This window comes from Gastrolobium bilobum, unplaced genomic scaffold (assembly GCF_033153095.1).
Source record: "Gastrolobium bilobum isolate Gb01-03AN ecotype WA unplaced genomic scaffold, APGP_CSIRO_Gbil_v1 utg8959, whole genome shotgun sequence".
NCBI classification, from domain to species: Eukaryota; Viridiplantae; Streptophyta; class Magnoliopsida; order Fabales; family Fabaceae; genus Gastrolobium; species Gastrolobium bilobum.
In genome coordinates, this window is record NW_026899316.1 from 440,981 (window position 1) to 466,133 (window position 25,153).

At 37.2% G+C, this 25,153-nt stretch overlaps 1 protein-coding gene across 2 annotated transcripts; it reads right to left on the bottom strand.

Annotated features, from left to right (window-relative positions):
• Window positions 1-97: 97 nt before the first annotated feature.
• Window positions 98-16,705, bottom strand: LOC133289503 (probable inactive histone-lysine N-methyltransferase SUVR2). 2 transcript variants are annotated; one of them, XM_061487476.1, is made up of 13 exons: window positions 16,595-16,705; window positions 16,418-16,483; window positions 15,607-15,822; window positions 15,471-15,512; window positions 14,869-15,367; window positions 14,018-14,218; window positions 7,881-8,056; window positions 6,880-7,692; window positions 6,458-6,720; window positions 5,065-5,131; window positions 4,897-4,947; window positions 4,398-4,494; window positions 98-420 (listed from the first exon to the last, which is right to left on the bottom strand). In XM_061487476.1, the coding sequence occupies exons 3-13, from the start codon at window positions 15,787-15,789 to the stop codon at window positions 392-394; spliced, it is 2,421 nt and encodes an 806-aa protein (XP_061343460.1). In that variant the 5' UTR covers window positions 15,790-15,822; window positions 16,418-16,483; window positions 16,595-16,705; the 3' UTR covers window positions 98-391. The 2 variants fall into 2 exon arrangements, with proteins under 2 accessions (XP_061343460.1, XP_061343461.1); XM_061487477.1 differs by lacking the exon at window positions 14,018-14,218 and having other exon boundaries at window positions 14,869-15,409; window positions 15,477-15,512.
• Window positions 16,706-25,153: the final 8,448 nt, after the last annotated feature.

Here is a 25,153-nt window from a genome sequence, read left to right on the forward strand (position 1 = left end):
ACTTTATTTTCGGAAGGAACACCGGTTATTCTGATTTCAGATCGTAGCAATAGCAAAATGGTATTTTTAACTTGTCCATATTTTTTAGCTTTCAACAAAATAAATTCCAGAAAAGTTTTCTTAACAATTAGTCTGTCATGCATTTAGCACAACATAAACTTCCAAAATACAATCATCCATTAGCATTCAACGAACCCCCATGAATGATGCCACAAGACACCAAAGATTCAGAATTGCTACTACCTAAAGGTTATTTTCTTTCTTTTTTTACCAGATGGTGTACAAAGTAAACAATATCCAACCTACAAGAAGAACAATAAAAAAAATAAAAAAAGAATACTTCAGTAGGTTGGGTCTTGACAGAAAAATTGGTTTAGCATAAGAATGGCTATCATCTTGCAATTGACGATCTAATGGATCCTGCATTAGGAAAGAGTAAAATGAATTAGTAACATCATAATAGGGATAAAAGTCAAAAAAGAAAATAAATAATATACATTGACTACTGGATAAAGATGAAAAAAAGTATTCATTAAGAGTTTCACAAAAATCACAACATAATTTCAATGAATAACTTGCATCCAAGGGATTCATCATTATCATTAATATAAGTCTGACACCATATACACTTGAGGCCCTTCTTGATAAGAGGTTTTGCAAAAAGCTCACTAGGAGCATATGTTAGCACTTTTATTCAACTATGTAGTGTCCAAACAGGCCAAATTAAAAATAGCCAGGTCCTTCCTCAACCCATGCATGATATGGGAAACAAGCTAAACAAGAAAGTTCATGAGCTACTTTGTTCCAATTTTTATTAAATATTCAAATTGAGAAAAGTCCCAGTGAAGAGAACCTGCAAAAGTTTAGATTGGCGAGAAAAAATGCAAAGAAAGCAGTGCGAGAAGCTAGAGGCAAGGTTTTCGACGAGTTGTATAAAAATCTTGGGAGCAAGGATGGTGAAAGAGGTATTTATAAACTTGCAAAGATAAGGGATAAGAAAAGTAAAGACCTCACCCAAGTTAGATGGATCAAGGATGAAAATCAAAAACTTCTGGTGAGAGATGAAGATGTAAATGAAAGATGGTTGAAATACTTCAACAAGCTGTTTAATGGGGATGGAGATACAAGCGAGGTGGACTTAGAGGACGCGTACGATGATATGAATAGAAGATTTGTACGCAGAATTAATACACATGAAGTTAAGGAGGCTTTAAAGAGGATGAAGACTAATAAAGCCTTGGGGCCTGATGGTGTCCCTATTGAAGTGTGGAGAGGCCTGGGGGATGTGGCAATAAAATGGTTAACCAATCTTTTTAATAAGATTCTCCAGACGAATAAGATGCCTGATGCATGGAGGAAAAGTATGATTGTGCCTATCTACAAAAACAAGGGAGATATACAGAATTGTTCAAACTATAGAGGCATTAAGCTAATGAGCCATACTATGAAGTTGTGGGAGAGGGTTATTGAACATCGCTTGAGGAGAGATACCAAGGTTTCTGTAAATCAATTTGGATTTATGCCAGGAAGATGTACCATGGAAGCCATTTTCTTGATGCGACAACTAATGGAAAGATACCGAGAAAAGAAGAAGGACTTGCATATGGTGTTCATAGACCTTGAGAAAGCATACGATAGGTTTCCAAGGAAAGTTTTATGGTGGGTCCTGGAGAAGAAAAAGGTTCCATTAAAGTATGTAAAGGCAATCATGGATATGTATGATGGGGCTACTACATGTGTAAAAGCTTGTAACGGATCATCAAGTTATTTTCCTATCACGGTAGGTGTACACCAAGGGTCGGCTCTAAGTCCTTACCTCTTTGCTTTAGTTATGGATGAACTAACAAAAGATATTCAAGAGGAAGTGCCATGGTGTATGCTTTTTGCAGACGATATTGTGCTTATTGATGAGAGCAAGGAGAGTGTTAATAGAAAACTTGAATTGTGGAGAAGCACATTGGAATCCAGAGGATTCACATTAAGTCGAAGCAAGACTGAGTATCTGAAGTGTGAGTTTTCTCTGGTACGAGATGAGGACCAAGAGCCTGTGCATCTAAATGGTCAAGAGGTACCCAAAAAAGATGCTTTTAAATACTTGGGCTCCATTTTACAAAACGGTGGAGAGATTGATGAGGATGTAAATCACAGAATCAGAGCAGGGTGGATGAAATGGCGCAATGCATCTGCATTTTTGTGTGACCGCAAAATCCCCCTGAAGTTAAAAGAAAAATTCTATAAAACGACAGTAAGACCGGCAATGCTATATGGTGCGGAATGCTGGCCAGCACATAGGCAACATGAGCATAAGATGGGAGTAGCAGAGATGAGGATGTTAAGGTGGATGTGTGGTTACACAAGGATGGATAAGATAAGAAATGAAGATATTCGACGAAAGGTCGGAGTAGTACCGGTAGCCGAGAAGATGAGAGAACATAGATTGAGGTGGTTTGGGCACGTGATGAGAAGACCCATGGATGCTCCTGTAAGAACAGAAGTTTGTTACCAAGAGCTAAACACACAAAGAGGCAGAGGTAGGCCGAAGCTTACTTGGGGGAAGGTAGTAAAACAAGATTTAATGGAGTGGGATATAGATTGGCGGACAGTATGTCTTAGAACGGAATGGAGAAAAGCTATAAGTATGGTGGAGGGTTAGACCCGCTGTTATTCCTATGTTTCAGATGGTCCCTTTTTAGTCCTTTTCCCCTTCATTTCCCCCACTTCTTCTTGTCCCTTTCTTTTGTACTTTTATTTATTTATATATACATATATTTTTATTTTATTTTATTTTATTTTATTTTATCTTATTTTATTCTTTTATTCTATTTGTTTATTTTTATTTATTTATTTATTGCTTTTTTTACTTTTTTTCAACCGTTTTGTATCTTTCATGTGGGTTCATCTACCACCGACCCCAATTAATTTGGGATAAAGGTGTTGTTGATGTTGATTCAAATTGAGAAAACATCAACAACTTATAACCTAAAATTTTTAGCTTTTCTACACCCACTTACTTTTCCATGCGTGCACATAAAAATGCTTATACAAGCAGACATAAAGGTAGCCACACACACAGACATAGGACAAGCTCACATGGTAGGCAGGGGCACATATAATACACAAGCCAAATTCATAGTAAATGTACGCAGAGAGCACTGAGAGCAGTGACAGACATACTTCTTTACAGATAGTTGGCCACGTTACTAACTAATGAGTGTTGCAATCACACTAAGCTGAACATAAATATCAACTGTTCATCTTGGTCCAAAGCTCAAATTTATTCTCCACATCTAAATCCTCACTTTTGCTCAGCCAGGTCAATGTTTGTAAAGGTCAATGTTCCAAAACTCTTACAAAAAAGGAAATAGAGAAAAACCAACTCATGTGATGGAATCAATACTATTTTTATCACATATCCAGTGTTACTCCAATAAATTGCCTGTAATCAAAGTGTCATCAATACTTTCTAATATCAAACTCAATTTTATGATGCCTAGATACATTATTAATCCACACTCATGATAAACAGAGATAAAGAAATGACAGCTACCAAAATATAAGCTCACCATTTCTATCCCACAAAATAAATAATTACTTTTGCATAGTAAGCAAATTCGAAAGTAATTAAGATTTATGAAAGAGAACGCCAGTGTGACTCTGATCACTTCAGCAAAAGCATGGGATTGTGGGTTTGTGACAGGCACAGATTGAATATAGAACATGGCAAGAAGGAGGAATCCAACAAGCAAAACATGAACATGACCATGAGTCCTCAATTGTTAATTGAGCCTCATTCAATGCTTGGCCAGCTTGGCATTAGGCCAAATCAGCTACACAATCAAATAACCTTTCATGCAGAGCAAATGCTATGTGCAAACTCAAGAAAGCCAACAAGTTAACTCACGATTTCTACAACAAAACAAGCAAATTAAGTATAAAACTTTCACTTCAGTATGACCAGAGTCTTTTCAACTATCAATCAAGCAAAAGGATGAGTAGGTTATGTAGTGTAAAGCATAATGTTATGACAATCAATGATTGCCTTCAATTAAACGATTTCAACTTCCAAATTATCTTTTTGTAATAATTCATTGAATTTACAAACTATTGTTATGATTTCTTATTATATGACACCATCAATTGGGTATAGATGTGCTGAACAAAGAATAGCTTCCATCAAATAGAATCACAGACCAACTCAGAAATGCATGCAGTATATTTCAGAGCTATCAGGGTGACTGAAACTTGAAGTACACAATCCAAAACGGATATTAAACCAATGTAGGGAAAGTCACGGTGTATGAATTGACATAATCCAAAAAAAGGTAAAGGGTCATATTTTTATGTCCAGAGTGAAACAAAGTTATGCAGATTACATATAAATGGAAGATTTAACTTACTATTTGATCGCTTCATATTCCTGCAGAATTTACTGCCACATCTGCACCGGAACAGCTGGACAGGATGATCATGGTCATCAAAGTTGATGCCATAATCCTGCAGAAATACTATGCATATAAGCTTTTCTGGAGAAAATATCAATTCCTACATTAATTAAGCAATTCAAATTTCAAAGTGAAACTGCACACAAATGAGAAGCTATGAAGATGCTTAGTAATCACTAATCAGTATAACCATAAAAAATGGTCTGCCAGGTGCCAACTAACCAGTGTACGTAGCATTTTCAATTTAGTAGCCAGCAACAAAAATTTTTTTATCCCCATGATGATTTACTCAAATTATCTTAAACCTTGTTTCCTACTAATTTATGCCCTACTTGAGAATAAAGAGCAATTCATATGCACCAGAAAAAAAAAAAAAAAAAAAAAAAGACTGAAACAATGAATGCAATATAGGAGCATTCACCAAACAACATATTACATAACCAAAGCCACGCACCCAAGTGAGCTCTTCCTGTGCTTCTATTTTTCTGGCTGTGAAGAAGGCAAACTGCACATTTGAATACATCAAAAACATCAGCAAGCAATTGGTGCTACAGAGTCTGTCTTGCCAACAAAGGTAATTAAAAACTGCAAATGGAATTTCATGGAATTGCTAACGTCTCACATGATAGTAGTGATGAGATGGACCCTCAATTTCAACTGGGATCTCAATCAAGTTTGCATCCAAACATCTGCCAAAACAAAATCAAATTATTGAAAATCTTCCAATTTACAATTTCTAAATAATGAGTACAATGTCTGCCGGGCCACTCTTTCAAAGAAGTTTATAGTTAACAGTAACACAATCATACCATCAACAGTATGCTGATGGAAAGAACCTTGGTTTGCTCAAATGCAGTCATTAATTTCTTAATCTGAACACAACTAAATCGAACCACTTCCATCCTAATTCTGCTTTATCCTATATATTAAGTACTTTTATCTGCATAATTAAATAATACAAAAATTACATTTTCCTTTTCTCTTACGATAATTACAAGCTCATGTGTTAAAAATTAAAAACTAAGGAGGCGTTTGGTAGAGGAGAATTTTTTTTTTATCCGGGAATCTCAATTTTCAGAAATATGATGAAAACATTCAGTTTATGATAATATCCGAAAATTAAAAATTTAGAAAAATTCAGTTTCCCGAAAATCCTACAAAATACCTTGTACCAACCGCTCCCCTAAGTGAAAACAGTCTACACTAGAATAGTGAGCTTCAACCACATTCCAGCATAAAATAATTTATCTTGTCTATATAAATAGGTATCAAAATTAAAGACAAATCAGTTGTAAAATTATTCCCTAGAATGATTTTTTTCCCTTCACGTAGCTTGTTTAAGTTGAAGCATTTTTTGCCTGATATTTTGTCTTCTAGTTTCAAATCAGGCATGTGTTTATACTACGAAGCATCAAATTTCAAATCAGGCATTATTTTGTCTTCTTCAATCTTCTGTTCTTCCCAGTATCTCAAAACGTACACAAGCATAGTATGTGAATGACAAAACAGTTGTAAAAAATTGCAGTGATAAACCCTATTTATATTGAACAAATAACAAGGTTTGCTCAAACAGCAGCTAAGTTAAAGCTATAGGATAAGTTTTGCTGTCAAGATTGTCAATGAGCAAACCACTTGCTTACCCAATACTTAAACCTTAGGGAGCCAGTGAAAAAACCCCTAGCATGCAAACCGTTACAAGTTACCATCTAAAAAATTTGAGTTGCACCTTGTTCAATTTTGATATTTGACCCAATAGTCACTTGTTTGAGTTGAGACAATTCATAAAGGTGATGATTTAAGCTGGGAAAACCCATTGCTCGGTACTTGGATCATTTATCAATAAGAATGATGAATGCCTTGACCTCAATAGGGCTAAATTGCTAAGAAAATCATTAATACAAGCTAAAATATTTATCTTAAACACATTAATAGAAACAATACAAGATAATATCTACAGCTAAACTTCTATAAATAATCATAAAACACTCCTGCTGAAACTTCGGAAATTTTAATACCTGTGATTAATAAACCTAGCAGCATTTCCATACGATGCTGCATATAAGCAAAGAGCTTCTTTATCCTTCAGAACTTCTGAATCCCAATTTGCATCTAATATAATTGGGTACCTATATTTCCCATTTTCGGGATATTTCAAATTCCTCTCATGCAACTCTTTCACAGTTAAAATTTCTCCAACAAACTCACATACAAATGCACCTTTCGGTATGTCCTCTAAGGTACGAAGACCCCACCCTTTTCCGTCTGAAGTTAAAAACACCTGAGTAGCAGATAATTATCAGAGAAAACATATCTAGACAAAGTTTGGCCAAGGAAAATCCATTTAAAAAAGTAAATAAAGTATTAGTGTCACCTCATTGACCTCAACATCGAAAAAAATGTATTATTTACTAGTGGTAAAGATTACTTAAACAACCACCTGCAAGTTGCAAGTTATTCCACGCTGGACAACCCGATTGCCACAAAGTTTCCCACAGCCACATTTGCTCCAGCACTCTTTAATAAACTTCCTTTTTAAGTGTCCTTTACATGGTTCCAGACAATCAGTATTCTTTGCTCTTTCCAGCGGGCAGTATTTGCAACAGAAATAATTTTGAGGGTTGCGGCTGATGGCAATACACTCTTCCAAGAACTCTTCTTTTAGTAGGCCTTGCGCAGTGTAAGCAAATTCACCCCCAGTTTTATTTGCACAAGAACATGGTTTAGATGATAGGACACAATTGCCCATACAAGTTGAACAACAATCCTCATTCCCAATGCGAGATAGAGAAATATTAACATAAGCATCTTCAAAAACAAGGTTTCGTGGTATGTAGTGAAAGGATGGTAGGGAATCATTAGTGATATTATTAACCCATGAAATTTTCACTCTTTCTTCTCCCTTTGTTAGATCATTAACGTCACAAATAGTCATTATATCCTTAGTTGTAACATGATGCTTTGGGTATGAATTTGGAGATATCGGATCTTCGCGCTCCTTCCCACCATCACTTTCTATGAAATCATTCATTCCATCCTTCATGGAAACTAGTACAGCATCATCCAGACCACTCCGACAGGGTAGAGAAATGGGAACTTCAGGTGCAACCAAAGAAGAAGTCTTAACATTGATTGATCCATTTGAAATGCAAGAGGGCATAACGGAATCTTTCTTTCCTCTGACAATCAAACTACTATTTGCCTCAGATTCCTTGGACACGTCAACAGTTAGTGTTTTATTTACAGGTCCTTCCTGCGAGTCATTATTTGAATCAGTTCTGAATTCCAACATGCAGTCACACACATCTCTCAACAATTTCAGGACAGAAAAATTAGTGCCAGTGATTTTATATGATTGCAGAAAATTTATCCTCCATCATTTTTAGAAACTGATTGCAACTAGGCAAATGAAAATCTGATCCCCATCAGAGAAATTTTTACCTCTCCCATAGATGACGAGGCTATCTCTACATTAGAAGTTGCTTCTTCATTTGAGAAAGGAAGAATATCTTCACCTCCAATTTCTTCATCTCTGCATTGTGATGCTACAGTGTCATGGCAGTCTTGCTTTCCAGCTGCACCATTCTTCATTGAAGAATCTCTTCCACTTGATAGTTCTTTTGAGGGAAAATAATCAGAAATGAAACTAATTAAACAATCATCAATACAAAGTTGAATGCGGGTTGGCAACACAATAACTAAAAGAAAAGAAAAATGGAATCATTAATAGAAACAAAAAAAAAACAACAACAACTCCACATTAAAACCTGACATGCAAGAGTAGGGGTGGTGTAGAAATCCCTATATGCAGCCTTATCCAAGCATTTTTGCAAAGAGGCTGAATCTTGGATTCGAACCTATAACCTTTTGGTCATGAAGGAGTGGCTTTACCACTGTTCCAAGCTCGTTCTCATGAAAATGGAAAAATTCTAACTAAAAGAAAATAAAATGGCACAAAAGTAGCATTTCTTTGGTGCAAAACTGATATATAAGTCCATTTATGATGCCAAGAACCAGGGGTTCCTTCCACACATACAAGCAAGAGCAAAGATAGATCATCTTATGACAGGCATCTTTTGACAGATTTCTGGAAACGTAGAAGTCATACAGTATGCAAGTAGAGACTTGCAATTGCATATACCAACGGAAGCACATCAGTGAACCCCATTGAAATGCTGGCATTCGAAGGGAAAAATATTACTCAGGTTCAATTCAACTAAAATTATTTCACAGCTGAACCAAAACTTGCACATCAACTTCTATTCTTCTTTTGAGGTATGTTGGCATCAAAGTTTTATCCTGTATTTTCCTAAGAAAATTTTCCCATCTACTCTGCAGAAACTACCGACAAAATACAGTAATAATTATTAAATTCAACAAAAGTTGTCCATGAAGTAAGAATTGTAGAAAATCAGAATTCAAACATGTTTCCGTTTTTATTTCCTATTAATTAGGATTGATTATGATTGATTATGATTGATTGTGATTGATTAGAATTGATTGTGATTAGGATTGATTAGTCATCGCTTGGTCATCGCTTAGTCATTCTTAGCGATTCTTTCTTGTATAAATACTCACTCATGTAAATTATTCAATATCAATATACAAAAACTTCTTTTCAATATGGTATCAAGAGCGGGTTCGTTCCTACCCTAATTCAAATCTGAAATAACCATCCAAACACTTCCATCACCGTCAAACACCTCCTAAACACCTCCTTGAATCTGTCCAACACAGAAACTTAGTCTACTGACCTCCGATCAAGAAAGTGAGGTGACCATTCGACTCAGAAGGATCCGACGAGTCGACCGCCGCTGGACCCATCGCCGTCAACCGCCGCACGCGCCGCCACGCGACGTCACACGCGCGGCCAGTCTCCGGCGCGTGAGCTCCACGCGCCGCCTTCCCAACGTCTTTTTCCGCCGCGACTTGCACAGACCTTCTCGCCGGCTTCTCCCCTTCCTGTTCCAGAGGTCAGATCAAAAATTTACAAAACTTGATTTTTCATCAACGGTCAACCCTTCTCTTTCTATTCATGGCTTCCTCAAAACACTCTTCCGCCTCCTCATCTGCCCCAAATTCTCAGTCCTCTGGAGACAACTTAGGTTTGCAGATCACCAATCACCGGTTGAACGGTAAGAATTTTCTGCAGTGGTTTCAATCAGTTAAGTTGGTCATCCGGGCAAAGGGTAAGATGGGCTATCTTGAGGGAAGAATTAAGAAACCTACTGAGAATTCTCCTGATTATGACGATTAGGAGATTAATAATTCCTTGGTCATGGCTTGGCTGACTAATTCCATGGAACCACAGATTGGCCAAACCTATCTGTTCTTTGATACTGCCAAGGAAATTTGGGATGCTGTTCAACAGAATTACTCCGATCTGGAGAATACCTCCCAAGTTTTTGAACTGAGAAATAAGTTGACTGTTACTGAATATTTTACTGCACTAACGAATTTATGGCAGGAATTGGATCTTTATTATGCATCTGATCTTAAGGGATTGGAAGCTAATACCCAATTTAAAAAACACTTGGAGAAGGAAAGACTGTATGATTTCCTTGCCGGACTCAACCGAGATCTTGATGAGGTTCGTGGTCGAATATTGGGGCAGCGACCGTTACCTTCACTTGCTAACGCCTTTGCTGAAGTCGTCGAGAAGCCAGTAGACGGAGAGTTATGCTGGGAGAAAAGGAGTCGCTTGATAAGCCAAATGATATGTCTGCATTAGCTGCCAACCGTACCATTGACCGTTCCTCCGGAGAATCAAAACGGGATGGTCGTCCATGGTGCACCCACTGCAATAAAATTGGTCATACCCGTGAGAAATGTTGGGAAATCCACGGGAAACTTGCAAATTGGAAGCCCAAAGGACAAAATAAAGGTCGTGCATATCAGGTCTCTACTGATGACAAGGTTGATGAGCCTCATGCATCCTCTGACTCTGATGGTGTCTTTCTTAGCAAGACTCAGTTTGAACAACTTCAGAGACTTTTGACTCAACCTCCTAAGGCCACTAGTCATGTGGTCCAGCAAGGTACAGCTTTCCATGTTGATAGTCAAAATCATTGGATCCTTGATACTGGAGCCTCTGATCATATGACAGGTAATCTTGGCTTGTTTTGTTCATACACTCCATATTCTGAACCTTCTCGGGTCAAGATCGCCGATGGCAGTTTTTCCCAGATTGCGGGACACGGAACCATTAAACTTTCTGAGCTGATTACTTTGACATCAGTTCTTTATGTTCCTTCTCTGACTTGTAATCTCATTTCCATTAGCAAGCTCACCTCTGAGTAGCATTGCTTTGCTAAATTCTTTCCACATGGTTGTGTTTTTCAGGAACAGGACTCGGAGAGGATGATTGGCAGTGCTAGAGAGGATGGTGGACTTTACTACTTTGAGGAGGATGTGACTCATGAAGCTGTTTTCGTAGAAAAAAACTCTATGTTTCCTTTTGATTCATGTAATGACGTTATGCTGTGGCATCGTAGGCTAGGCCATCCAAATTTTATTTATCTTCAGAAGTTGTTGCCAAACTTATTTATTAATAAAAGTCCAAGTTTGTTTTCTTGTGATATTTGTCAACTTGCCAAGCATACTCGTGCTCATTATCCTTCTAAAGTTCACCATGACTCTTCCCCATTTTCCTTAATTCATAGTGACATATGGGGTCCAGCCCGTGTTAAAAATATTTCAGGTACTCGATGGTTCATTACCTTCATTGATGACCATTCTCGAGTCTGTTGGGTGTATCTTCTAAAGGAAAAGTCTGATGCTGCATCCGTGTTTAAAAAATTTCATGCCATGGTTCAAACCCAATTCCAAGTTGCTATACAAATTCTTCGTACAGATAATGGCAAAGAGTATTTTAACTCTATTCTTGGAGAATATCTTTCCCAACATGGCATCCTTCACCAAAGCTCGTGTCCTGACACACCCCAACAAAACGGAGTTGCGGAAAGAAAAAACCGACATCTCCTTGAAGTTGCTCGGGCTCTTATGTTTACCACGAGTGTTCCTAAATATCTTTGGGGAGAGGCAGTTCTCACTGCCTCGTATCTGATAAATCGAATGCCATCTCGCATTCTGAAATTTCAGTCTCCTCTTTCTAGTCCTGTTCGTATCTTCCCTTCCTTCCGAGGTGTCTCCTCCTTACCTCTCAAGTTATTTGGTTGCGTTGTATTTGTCCATATTCCCTCCCATCAACGGTCTAAGCTTGATCCTAAGTCTCTTCAGTGTGTCTTTATTGGTTATTCTCCTACTCAACGTGGCTATAAATGTTATTCACCCTCTCTTCGTAAGGTCTTTGTCTCTATGGATGTCACTTTTTTCTGAGAATGACCCTTTCTTCCCCTCGACTTCTCTTCAGGGGGAGTCTATAGGAGTAGAAGAAGATCAGTCATGGGAACCTACTGATGCCACGGTATTACCTCTATTTTTGGAAACAGGGGGAGCTACAGAATCCTCACCATCAAGAGCCTCCTCAAAATGGGGACAAGTTTATAGCAGGCGAAAACCTCCTCAAAGTGTGAATAACCCAGAGCCTCTACACTGCCAGGATTCTGAACCAAGTTCTAGTTTCAGCACCCCAATACTTGAGTGTCATGGTGAAAATGATCTACACTTGCCCATTGCTCTCAGAAAAGGTACTCGATCCTGTACTACTCATCCTATTTCTAATCATATTTCATATGGAAAGTTGTCCCCAGGGTTTCGTACTTTCAATACTATGTTGGATAGTACAAAGATACCGAGAAATATACATGAGGCTCTCAATGATCAAAAATGAAGGGATGCTGTCTTTGAAGAAATGAATGCTTTAGAAAGAAATGGAACTTGGGAGATAGTGACCCTACCCAAAGGAAAACAAGCAGTAGGATGCAAATGGGTGTTTACAATAAAATTCAATGCAGATAATAGCATCAACAGATACAAGGCAAGATTGGTTGCAAAGGGTTTCACTCAGATTCATGGGATAGATTATCATGAGACTTTTGCTCCGGTTGCTAAAGTCAATACCATCCGAGTTCTCTTATCTCTTGCTGCCAATCTAGATTGGCCTCTGCAGCAGTTAGATGTGAAGAATGCATTCCTAAATGGTGACTTACATGAAGAAGTCTATATGGATCCTCCACCTGGTTTTGAAAAGGGAAATGGATCAGTGTGTAAACTAAAAAAGTCTCTATATGGATTGAAACAATCTCCCAGAGAATGGTTCGACAAATTCTCACAAGCAGTCAAAAGAAGAGGCTTCATTCAAGCACAGACTGATCATACTCTCTTCCATAAACACTCTAAGGATGGTAAAATTGCTATTCTTATTGTATATGTAGATGATATAATTCTTACAGGTGATGATATTGAGGAATTGAACACCTTGAAGAAATTTCTAGCAACTCAATTTGAACTCAAAGACCTTGTCACTCTCAAATATTTCCTTGGTAAGGAAGTTGCTAGGAGCAAAACAGGCATCACTCTAACACAAAAGAAATATGTTCTAGATCTTTTGTTGGAAACAGGAATGTTAGGGTGTAAACCTGCTGAGACACCTGTGGAACCTAATACCAAGTTAGGTATTGAAGATGGGAATGAGGTGGATAAAGAACAATATCAGCGATTGGTTGGTAAACTAATCTACTTATCTCATACGCGTCCTGACATTGCCTTTGCGGTGAGTATGTTTAGTCAATTCATGCACTCACCCAAGGAAAAGCATCTTAGTGCAGTCTATAGGGTGCTTAGATACCTCAAGAATACTCCAGGAAGAGGATTATTCTTTAAAAAGGGGTATAAAAGGACAATTGAAATCTACACTGATGCAGATTGGGCAGGCTCATCAGTAGACAGGAGATCTACCTCAGGCTATTGCACCTATGTGTGGGGAAATCTTGTTACTTGGAGAAGCAAAAAGCAAACAGTGATTGCAAGAAGTAGTGCTGAAGCAGAATTTCGAGCTTTAGCTCATGGAGTTTGTGAAGGAATCTGGTTGAGAAGACTTCTTCAAGAGTTGAAGATTTCATATTCCCTACCAATAAAACTATATTGCGACAACAAGGCAGCTGTTAGCATTGCTCAAAATCCTGTGCATCATGATCGAACAAAGCACGTGGAAGTTGATCGTCACTTCATCAAAGAAAAATTAGATGATGGAAGTGTGCGTTTGATACATGTTCCAACCAAAGAGCAAACGGCAGATATCCTTACCAAGGGCCTACACCGTCCAGCATTCGAAGACTTGATTGGCAAGTTGGGAATGATCAATATTTACCTCCCAACTTGAGGGGGAGTGTAGAAAATCAGAATTCAAACATGTTTCCGTTTTTATTTCCTATTAATTAGGATTGATTAGGATTGATTGTGATTGATTAGAATTGATTGTGATTAGGATTGATTAGTCATCGCTTAGTCATTCTTAGCGATTCTTTCTTGTATAAATACTCACTCATGTAAATTATTCAATATCAATATACAAAAACTTCTTTTCAATAAGAATCACCACCAAGATATCACGCCACTAAAAACAAACACAGACAGAAAACAAGAAGCTTCCCATCAAGGCAAAGTCAGTCGAATACCAGAAGGAATCACTGCAATGGGAACCCCATAATTTGGCATATCATCAACAGGCTCATCCTTGGGCTCTATCAAAGCATAAGAGGCTCCTGGTTCAACTGTTGGCTCTTTACATGGTACTGCAGGGGGCTCTCTGCATTGTGATGCCACAGTGCCATGGCCATCTTGCTTTCCAGTTGCACCATCTCTTCCACCTGATGGTTCTTTTGAGGGAAATAAACCAAAAATAAAGCTAATCAAACAATCATCAATACAAAGTTGAATGCGGGTTGGCAACACAGTAACTACAAGAAAAGAAAAATGGAAACATTATAACTATAAAGAAAAATAAATGGCACAAAGTAATATTTCTTTGGATTAAGACTGAATCATTAGACCATTTATGATGCCAGGAACCAGGGTTCCTTCCACATATACAAGCGACAGCAAATACACAGCATCTTATGGCAGACTTCTAGAAATGCAGAAGTCATACAGTATGCAAGTAGAGACTTTTGCAATTGCATGTGATAATGGAAGCACATTGGTGGACCCCAGTGAATTGCTGGCATTCAAAGGGGGGAAATTACTCAGGTTCAATTCAACCAAAATTATTCACAGCTTAACCAAAACTTGCACATAACTTCGTTTCTTCTTTAGAGGTATGTTGGCATTAAAAATTCTTACCTGTATTTTCCTAAGAAAATTTTCCCAACTACTGTGCAGCATTACCAACAAAATACAGTACTTATTATTTCACATTCAAAAAAAAGTTAACCAGGAAGCAAAAGTCACCACCAAGATGTCATACCAGTAAAAACAGACACAAACAGAAAACAAGAAACTTCTCATTAAGACATAGTAAGTTGAATACCAGATGGAACCACCGCAATGGGAACCTCATAATCTGGTATATCATCAATAGGCTCATCCTTGGGCTCGATAAAAGAATAAGTAAGAGGCATTTTGTTTTTCGGTAACAGAGAGGCTCCCGGTTCAACTGTTGGTTCTTTGACTGGTACAGCAGGGGGCGCTCTGTCAGATATAAATTTTCTCCCGCTGGTATTAACTTGAGGTGATAGAGGTTTCTTTCCCTTGTCAACAATGGCATCTTGTGGTGGAACTTGACGCACTTCAATGCTTGCATTTTCATCAGATAATGCTGCTGTGCTTCGAGGCTCCAGACTGAAACTACTTCCAGGTACTGTGTCATCATCTAATTTAGGTATTTTCAATAGAGAAGCTGCTGAGCTGGGACCAAAGCTAGTCAGTGGGCGAGAAGATTGAACCTCTTGGCCTCTTAAACGCAACCTCTTCAATGGTCGCAATGGCTCATCATGCATATGAGCTTCTTCATCATCTACCTCTGCTTCCTGGATATTAGAAAGGCCAGAAGACATTTCAGCAGCTACTGGCTTAAGATCAAAAATGAAATAAAGACAGACTCAGCAACATAGAATAACAAGTTTTACATACATCAACTCTCTTGCTTTTCTTTTTCTGCTCCAGCTCTGGCACCTGTTAAATGATATCAGACAATGGATTGGAGTATGTAGAATAGACCAGAATGTGGATAAACAAAAATAAACAGTTGATAATGTGGGAAATACACCTTATTTTCGTCCTCCTCAAAGATTGCATCTGCCAAAGCTCTATAGCTCTCTTCTTCGATAAGTTCCCAGTTTTTATCATACAATCTAAGTAGTTTCTTCAATACTGGTTTCACTTTCGATTCATGAATCCCAAGATTTGCCATTGCCCGATAGGCCGCTACCACTTTTGGATTGGGTGCCATCTATAATCAGCCAACAGTTACTTCTGCTACAGGCTACCAAATTGCAAAAAGCAATTAAATTTCAAAGATTTCTGAGATGGAAAAATACAACATATGATTTCTGAATAATTAAGCTAGCAGTAGCAGTCCTCAACAATGTTTTGGTAGCAAGTAAGAAAACAATAGCAGGGAAGATAAAATAAATAGGGAAAAATGTTTGTTCTTTTAAAGGACATGTGTCATTTTAAGTGAGAGAAAAACACAACATAGTATTTTTTTATTTAAAAAAAATATCACTCACTTTCTTTCTCATGATTTTCATTACTTGTGTCTTTTTCTCGCTTAAAATAACATAACTCTGTATCCAAGGACAAACACTAAACCTAAGAGAGTCCAAGTATAAAACAATTGATAGGGCTTCAATTAACAACTTAAGCTTCTAGGTTAAATTCGTTGCTTTACTGAGTTTTGTGTCCTAACACAATGACAGAGAACGCGCAATGGAGATTTTGAAGAATTTAGGACACTGACCTTACCTTACCAACGGAGACTTAAATAACAATCTGAGAAAATGGAAGTTAAAGCGATAAATGGTACACAAACATAAACACAAACATGCACAATTCATAGTAAAAAGGAAACCTGGAACCTGCGAGGAACAATGTGGTCAGGAATGTTGAGGAAGAAAACAAGGGTTTTGAGTATCGAAGGTTGCCTGCATTTTTTGAATTGCGAAATTTTATTTTGTTTTTTTATTAAGGTTTTGAATAAGGAAGAATTAAGAATATAAAACCATAAGATGAAGTGTAGCGTGGTTTCACTTTACCTACTTTTGGATCGGTGACGAGCGAACCAAAAGGCGAGTACTGTGGAGGACTCTTCCTCCACTCCGGTGGAAGCGAGTCTATGCTAGCCTTCCTCACTTTCTTGACAAAATCTCACTACACATCAAAGTAAGAAAAAATGTTATTGATTTAAAAAGGGGGTTTTATAATTTTTTTTAACACATGAGTCCTACATGTTTTTTATCTCTACAAAGAATTGAATTATCGTCCAACAGCAAAAATCAAACTACTTTAAAAAGTCATAAATGAAGATTTGTCCATTAATTCAATATGCTTTTCGTATGCATTAAAATTATGTCCATTAATTAATTCGTTAATGTTTTTTTTAGTAATTATCCATGAATGTATTTTAATGGTTAAAATATTTCCTTGTGTTCCGGGTTTTGTTAAGCATAATCGAAAAGCCCATCTGTTAATACCCAAATAAGATAATCCAATGGATTATGAATCCGTCTACTCGAAGACCAAATCATAAGCCCTCCTCGTAATGCTAAAATGGAGCTCAGAGTATGGCCTCAATCCACGTTTCTTTCCACCTATACAATGACAGACCATAATCATTATAACTGTCAAATTACTCATAGCCTCGTATCCACTAATAATAACCATTAATATAACATATATAAAGAGAAAGATTAAGGTGAAGATAATTAAGTTTATAACTGCCTTATATCCACTAATAATAACCATTAATATAACATATATAAAGAAAAATATTAAGGTTAAGAGAATTAAGTTTAAATTAACCATAACCAACATCATACCGATTAATCCTTTAACGTTCACACTGAACACCTTCTGAGAATTGTATAATCAATTTATTCATGCATTAAAATATTGTGTCCTATCACAATGTTTGGATTAATTGAAAAAAAAAAAGTTTAATGATTTTGATATTATAAGAGAAAAATTTATCTCCAATACATACATAAAAATACGTGGAGCTCGTGTTTTTGTTTTTTTTCTCTTTTACTCACATAGCTCCACATAGGATCAGATTTTTTATATTTGTACAGGAGATAAATTTGTCTCCTATAACATAAGAAATATTAAATACAAAATGAGTAAAGTATTTTTCTGTTTATTGGAGATAAATTATATCTCTAAAATTACGTCGCTTTGAATTAACGAATGATGTCTCTGTCATTTTGTTTAATTTTTATCATATAAATTTTACCAAAACCCTTCCTCAATTCAAAACGATGTAGTTTTGAGGGGTCACTAGAGATAACTTATCTCCAGTTACTGTAAAACTTATCTCTAGTGACTGAAAAAATATTTTTCCCATATATATATATGAAAAGATCAAGTTATAAAAATAATAAGTCTTATGGTCTTAATGGTTGATTTTTATAATTTATTAGGTCACACTTATTAATTTATAATAAATCATAACCGTTAAATTCAAGAAAATTAAAGATTAGAATTTAGTATAAAACTTATTATTCTTATACCTAGGGGTGTAAAAGGGCTAAGTCAGCCTACAGGGACATACGACCTAGCTTAAAATAGACCAAGTTTGACCTATTACTAGGGGTGTAAATCGGTCAGGCTAGCTCAGCCCAGCCTACAGCTCGGCCTACATTAAGCCCGGCCTAGCCCGGTCTTTCAGAAAAGTATAGTAGACTTAGACTTATAAAAAAGGTTTTATAACAAATAGGCCATATCCCAATTTTGTCAAGTCCGGCCTACAGCCTTGTAGGCTGGCTTATTTAATTTATTAAAATAAAATAATAAAATAATATTTATTTTATGTGGCAAAGTAAAGGACCAATACCAACTCTAATTTTTATGTGCACCGCCGCTTCTCACTCTCGGCTTCGTCTTTTACTTTTTGTTGGTTTTATTTTAAGAAAGAAAAACTTGTCTAATGTCTCCAAATTTTATATGCTGCTGCAACTTAATACCATGGAGCAATAGGTACCTTGCTGGATTATGATGTTACTGATGAAGATTTTCAATAATACTCTTCTTTCCCTTGTCCTGATGGTGGTTTAAAGATTTTTAGATGAATGACATTCTCTTGTAGATTTTATTTCAGCATCCAGTAATTGTATTTTTCTTATTTTCCCCATTTCTTTGACTCTATTCCTCTATGATATACATTCTAGAGATGGGGTATTATGTTGACTCTTTCTTGTTTGTCATTTTTTTCTTATGAGAAGTACTAGTGTATGCATAAATGGAACTTTCTTTACTTTATACAATTATTATTTTTTGCTTAATATCTATAGTGGTAGGCCTACAAGGCCTGTAGGCATGTCAGACTTTCTTATTTTTAAAAATGGGCCAAATTTGGCCTACAAATAAAGCCTTTAATAGGCCAGATAGGCTGAATTTTTTTTACGTAAGCTTTGGCCAGGAAGGCCTACAGCCACGTAGGCTTGGTAATTCTTAGACTTAGTGATTGGATTACCAAAGCTCAAATTTGAAAAAGATAAAGTTTGTGATGCTTGTCAAATGGGAAAACAAGTGAAGGGTTCTTTAAAATAAAAAAATATTGTTTCTACCACAAAACCTTTACAACTTTTACATATGGATCTTTTTGGACCAACTAGAACCATGAGCTTTGGTGGCAATTACTATGCTTTGGTCATTGTGGATGATTATTCTCGCTATACTTGGACTTTATTTCTTACATATAAAAGCGATGTTGTTAAATCATCCAAGAGACTAGCCAAGCTTATTCAAAATGAACAATCTTCAAATATTGTTTCAATTAGAACCAATCATGGTGGAGAATTTGAAAATCAAGAATTTGAAATGTTTTGTGAAGAAAACGGTATTGAACATAATTTTTCCGCTCCTAGGACTCCACAACAAAATGGAGTTGCAGAAAGGAAAAATCGTGTATTGGAAGAACTTGCTAGAACGATGTTAAATGAAAATAATCTTCCAAAATATTTTTGAGCGGAAGCCGTTGGAACCGCGTGTTATGTTATGAACCGTGCTTTAATTAGACCTATTTTGAAGAAAACTCCATATGAACTTTACAGAGGAAGAAAACCCAATATTTCATATTTTCATGTCTTTGGTTGCAAATGTTTTGTTTTAAATAATGGAAAAGAAAACCTTGGCAAATTTGACTCTAAAGCCGATGAAGGCATATTTCTAGGATATTCACTTACAACTAGAGCTTATAGAATCTATAACAAAAGAACAATGGTCATTGAAGAATCTATTCATGTTGTATTTAATGAGACTAACAATGCATTGCCTAGAAAGGAACCTTGTGATGATGAGGTTATAGAAAACATAGAAAACATAAACTTGAATGACAAAGAGGAAAACGAAAGGCAAAAAGAAAAGGAAGCAAACAATGAAGAAACACCAAGTCAACAAACCAATGATGGAAACAATCTACCACAAGATTGGAAAGTAGCTAGATGACACCCCATTGATGCGGTAATTGGTGATATATCCAAAGGGGTAACTACTAGAAACTCAATTAGAAATATTTGTAATCACTTAGCTTTTGTTTACAAAATTGAACCTAAGACCATAAATATAGCAATTATTGATGAACATTGGTTCTTGGCAATGCAAGAAGAACTACATCAATTTGAAAGAAATCAAGTTTAGGAACTTGTGCCAAAACCAAATGATTATCCAATAATTGAAACCAAATGGGTCTTTAGGAACAAGATTGATGAAAATGGCATAATAACTAGAAACAAAGCTAGACTTGTTACTAACGGATATAATCAAGAGGAAGAAATTGATTATGATGAAACTTATGCTCTCGTTGCTAGATTAGAAGCTATTAGATTGCTACTTGCGTTTGCATGTATAATGGATTTTAAACTCTTTCAAATGGATGTTAAAAGTTCCTTTTTAAATGGTTATATTCAAGAAGAAGTATATGTTGATCAACCTCCCGGTTTTGAAGATCATGATTTACCTAACCATGTCTTTAAACTTAAAAAGGTCTTATATGGTTTAAAGCAATCTCCAAGAGCATGGTATGAAGGACTAAACAAATTTCTTTCAGAAAAGGGTTTTTCAAGAGGAAAAGTGGACACAACTCTTTTTATAAAGAAAAAAGATGATCATCTATTATTTGCACAAATTTATGTTGATGATATTATCTTTGGTGCCACTAACATTAATCTTTGTGAAGAGTTTGCTAATCTCATGCAAAGCGAATTTGAGAGGTCTATGATGGGTGAGCTAAACTTCTTTCCTGGTCTCCAAATAAAGCAACACAAGGATGGGATATTCATCAATCAAGCTAAATATTGCAAGGAGTTACTCAAAAAAATTGGAATGGACAACTCCAAGGCCATCGATACTCCCATGCGTACATCTTGTTCTTTAGACAAGGATGAAGGAGGTAAATCCATAGAAATTACTAAATATCGAGGTATGATCGGTTTACTTCTATATTTAACAGCAAGTAGGCCCGATATTATGTTTTGTGTGTGCATGTGTGCTAGATTTCAAGCTAATCCTAAGGAATCACATTTAAGTGTCGTAAAACGAATTATGAGATATCTTGTAGGCACTTCACACATGGGATTGTGGTACCCTAAAGGTTCATCATGTGAACTAATAGGTTATTCCGATTCCGATTTTGCGGGTTGCAAATTGGATAGGAAAAGCACTAGTGGCACTTGCCACTTTTTTGGTTGCTCACTAGTTTCTTGGCATAGCAAGAAACAAAAAAGTGTAGCATTGTCCACGGCCGAAGCGGAATATGTGGCGGCCGATAGTTGTTGTGCACAAATCACATGGATGAAACAACAACTATAGGACTTTGGGGTTGAACTTGATCACATCCCCATTAGGCGTGATAACACTGGTGCCATCAATATCACCAAAAATTCCAAAATGCACTCAAGAACCAAACACATTGATATTAGGCATCATTTTATTCGAGATCATGTGCAAAACGGTGATTGTATTTTAGAATTTGTAGAATCTTCAAAACAATTGGCCGATATTTTGACCAAGCCTCTCCCAAAAGAAGTGTTTTACAATGTAAGAAGATAAATTGGTTTGATTGATCCATCATATTTGTGAACTTGTATGGATAGTTCATTGGCTTCGATATCTTCCTTGAACTTGAATTGCTTTAACTTTTTCCACTCTCCTAAATAGTTATTTTATGTGCCTCTTAATTCCTTGCTATGTTTTGTATGCCATATGTCATGTTATGTTGGAATAAGAGTATACTTTCTGGTCTTTTTCGCATCTGTCTGGAAATATTCGGATATCTCAAAGTGAATATCCGGATATCCAGTATCCAGATATCGTGCACCAAATATCCAGATATTTGTCGCGCTGGAGGTTTTGTTTTTTTTTTAAAAAAAAGGGGCTGACCGTTCATTTCCTACATTTTTTCATACATACGCGTTCGCTCCCTCCCTCCTTCTTTCTCTCTGACCTTACTCCACTTCCTCTCACAACTGTCGTGACCTTCTCGTTCTCTCTCCACATCGTGGGCATCACCTTGGATCGCTGCTGTCTCTGTCGTCTTCTGCCAGTTTGTGCGCAAGTTTCTGGACTGCATCTCAGGCCCAGCTCATTCTCCCTGTGCTTCGGCATCCTCCATTCCACCCTACTACTGTGGCTGATGGTTCCCGTGAACGTCGGTCCAAGAGGAGAGCTGACGCTACCTCTTCCCCTGCCCCCGCTGCTGCAGATGTTGATCGTTCTGGCTTCGGGTATCTCTTCGATGGCAATGCCGAAGAGATACGTACATTTATTGAGAGATTCTCTACTTGACCCATTTTGGAGCCGAAGTACCTGGACGTCGCTTTCTTCACAGCTCAGGGATTTGATATCTGTCAGATTCTCGATGCCATCAACCTACGCCAGTTTGTTGCGCTCCGATGCTCTTACTCGGAGGTGCTTGTTAGAGCTTTCTACAAGAACCTCGAGTACTCTCATGGCACGTTACGGTCTCGCGTCAATGGAGTCGACATTATCGTCTCCCTAGATGATTGGGACGAGCTTGTTGGTTATACTTATCTGTGGGATGATGATGAAATGGTGACTGTTGCTGAACCAATCACTTTTGATGGCATTCACTTTTCAGATTTTCAGTCTTACGATCGTCCAGCATTCGTGACTACTATTCTTCGACCTCGGACTGCACGGACCAATCTGGTCCGAATAGAAGCTAAGAAGTTGACCATCTCCGCCCGCATTCTTTTATATGTGATATCGCACATCATTCTTCCTAGGCATTCTAATCATGCCATTGTTCAGGAGAATGATCTATTCACTGTGTGGGCTATCCGTAATCAGCTCCACATAGACTGGCGCCACACTTTCTGCTCTCAGATGCCAGAGGCCTCCCATGGCTCCACTACTCATTTGCCATACCCCATGCTCATTCAGCGCATCATGGAAATGAAGGGTGTGCCGATGGCCGATGAAGCAAATAAGAAGCTGATGACGGGTCACCACTGCTTCGGAGAAAAGCTGCTAATAAAGGCCAACATCATCTGATCCCATGGCCAGTGGCAATGGGATGATGAAGCACTATATGGAGGAGGACTTGAGCCCCCCGCAGGCTGCTGATAGGCTAGTAGATCCACCCTCTACTGCTGCGACTCGTCTTCCTCTGTTGCCTCCTCCACTCACCACCTCTCGAGGCTACACATGTCATGATCTTATGCTTTATCTTCACCAGCAAGAAGCTGCTCATATTGCTTTCTGTGGGGATGTCTCTGCACGTCTCACTCGCATCGAGACGTCACTTTGCCTTGATTCTCCTACCAGTGGTGCTGGTGGCTCTCATGTTGATCCTGATGGATGAGGAGAGGAAGATGAGGCCACTGCTTCAGATGAGGGCACTTTCAGTGATGAGCACATTCCTTCTGCTTCTGGCTCCGAGGACGACTCTTAGTCTAGGATTGCTTATTGTTATTTTGTTTCCTAGCTAGACTATAATTTTTTGTACGCTTGTACTCCTTTTGACTGCTATTATGCTTTGAGTACTACGCGTATCTACTTGATGTATGTACCGTTTTTTGCTTAATGATATACATCATATTTTCTTTGACACTTCATTGCACTATATTTTTTTTGATATACATCGTATTTTCTTACTTGCATACTCGTTTCACTATTGGATTGCTTCTTTTTGATATTGCCAAAGGGGGAGAAAGATATACTAAATTGAGAAATATTCAATTAGTCAAGTTGCACGGTAAATAAGGGGAGATATTGAAAATTAATAAATAACCTATACCATGAACTAAGGGGGAGTGCTTTATTTCAATTGAATGAATTTATGCAACACTAACTCTCTTTCTCAATTTAAAGTTTGTCATCATCAAAAAAGGGGAGATTGATGAATCAAAGTGATGATATGGATACAACGTGCACTTGATGATTCCACGTTAACATAGTTTTGATGATAACAAAGAGGAATTATTCAAAGACGAAGCAATATCCAAAAAGCAAATGTGAAAGCATGCACCAAGTCTCAAGCATCAATCCAAGTCCAAAATCTCAAATGGTATATTTATTTAGGACTTAGGAAAAATGTGTAAAGATGTATAGATACAAAGCATTGCATGGGCTCAAGGTCATTCATCACTCGTATTTCAAAAGCATTCATCCTCAAAAGAAAAGTCAAGACAAATGGTTTCATATGTACAATATTGGTTTGGAAGAAGTACCTACGTGATACAAACTTTTCTAGATAATTTCGATAACCAAAAACATGCAGTACAAGTCATAAAAACCATTTGGAAAGAAAGAAACTCAGAATTCGTACAAAAAGGATGTTGCCATGAAATATCCGGATATGGAACCAAAAATATCCGGATATCCAATATCGGGATATGAGCCCGAAGAATATCCGGATATGTATGGATTACAACGGCTATAAACGGCTAGTTTTCATAGGATGTGTCATTATAAATAACCACATCAGTTGGGATGAACAGTACACGACCCTAGATCATTCATTGAAGCTTTATTACTCTTGCTAGCCTATTATTGCTCATTAATTACTTACTTTGATCATTGCATACACTTAAGCTCATCTTTCCTTTGAAGTTATACATCTCTTAGTTCTTCAATTTGTTCAATCTGTACTTTGAGAGTACTTAGCCACTTCTAATCACCTCAATCTTACTTCTATATTTGATAGGAGAGTGAACCCTATACTTAAGAGGTTACCAAATTCCTAAGTAAATTTGGAGTGAAAAATTGTGAGGCATCAAGAGCCTGAAGTCTTGAAAGGTTGTAGAGGTTTGTCAAGCACCCTCAAGCTTGATAGTTAGTGAAAAGAATTGATCGAGCGGCTTCAGTCTGGACGTAGGTCACGGTGGTAGTGACCGAACCAAGATACATCTAGTTTGCAATTTCTCTAACATTTACCTCTTTACTTTATTATTGAAATTGCATCTTTGGATTGTCTTTGTCCATTCGCTTGCTTACTTTGTTAATCTCTACACTTGATCCCACACTTAGATTTCTCCTCATTAAATCACTTTATTGAAGAAATAGTCTTTAAAATATCAAAGGAGGCACTTTGCGAAAAGATTTTGTAAAACTCAATTCACCCCCCTCTTGAGTAT

Excerpts from the sequence above, each read along its gene's own strand:
- LOC133289503 (XM_061487476.1), bottom strand. The coding sequence starts at position 15,789 with ATGGCACCCAATCCAAAAGTGGTAGCGGCCTATCGGGCAATGGCAAAT. Across the intron at positions 7,693-7,880 it reads CCTCGTCATCTATGGGAGAG|GAAGGACCTGTAAATAAAAC; the intron begins GTAAAAATTTCT and ends AATGACTCGCAG. Across the intron at positions 6,721-6,879 it reads GAATAACTTGCAACTTGCAG|GTGTTTTTAACTTCAGACGG; the intron begins GTGGTTGTTTAA and ends TCTGCTACTCAG.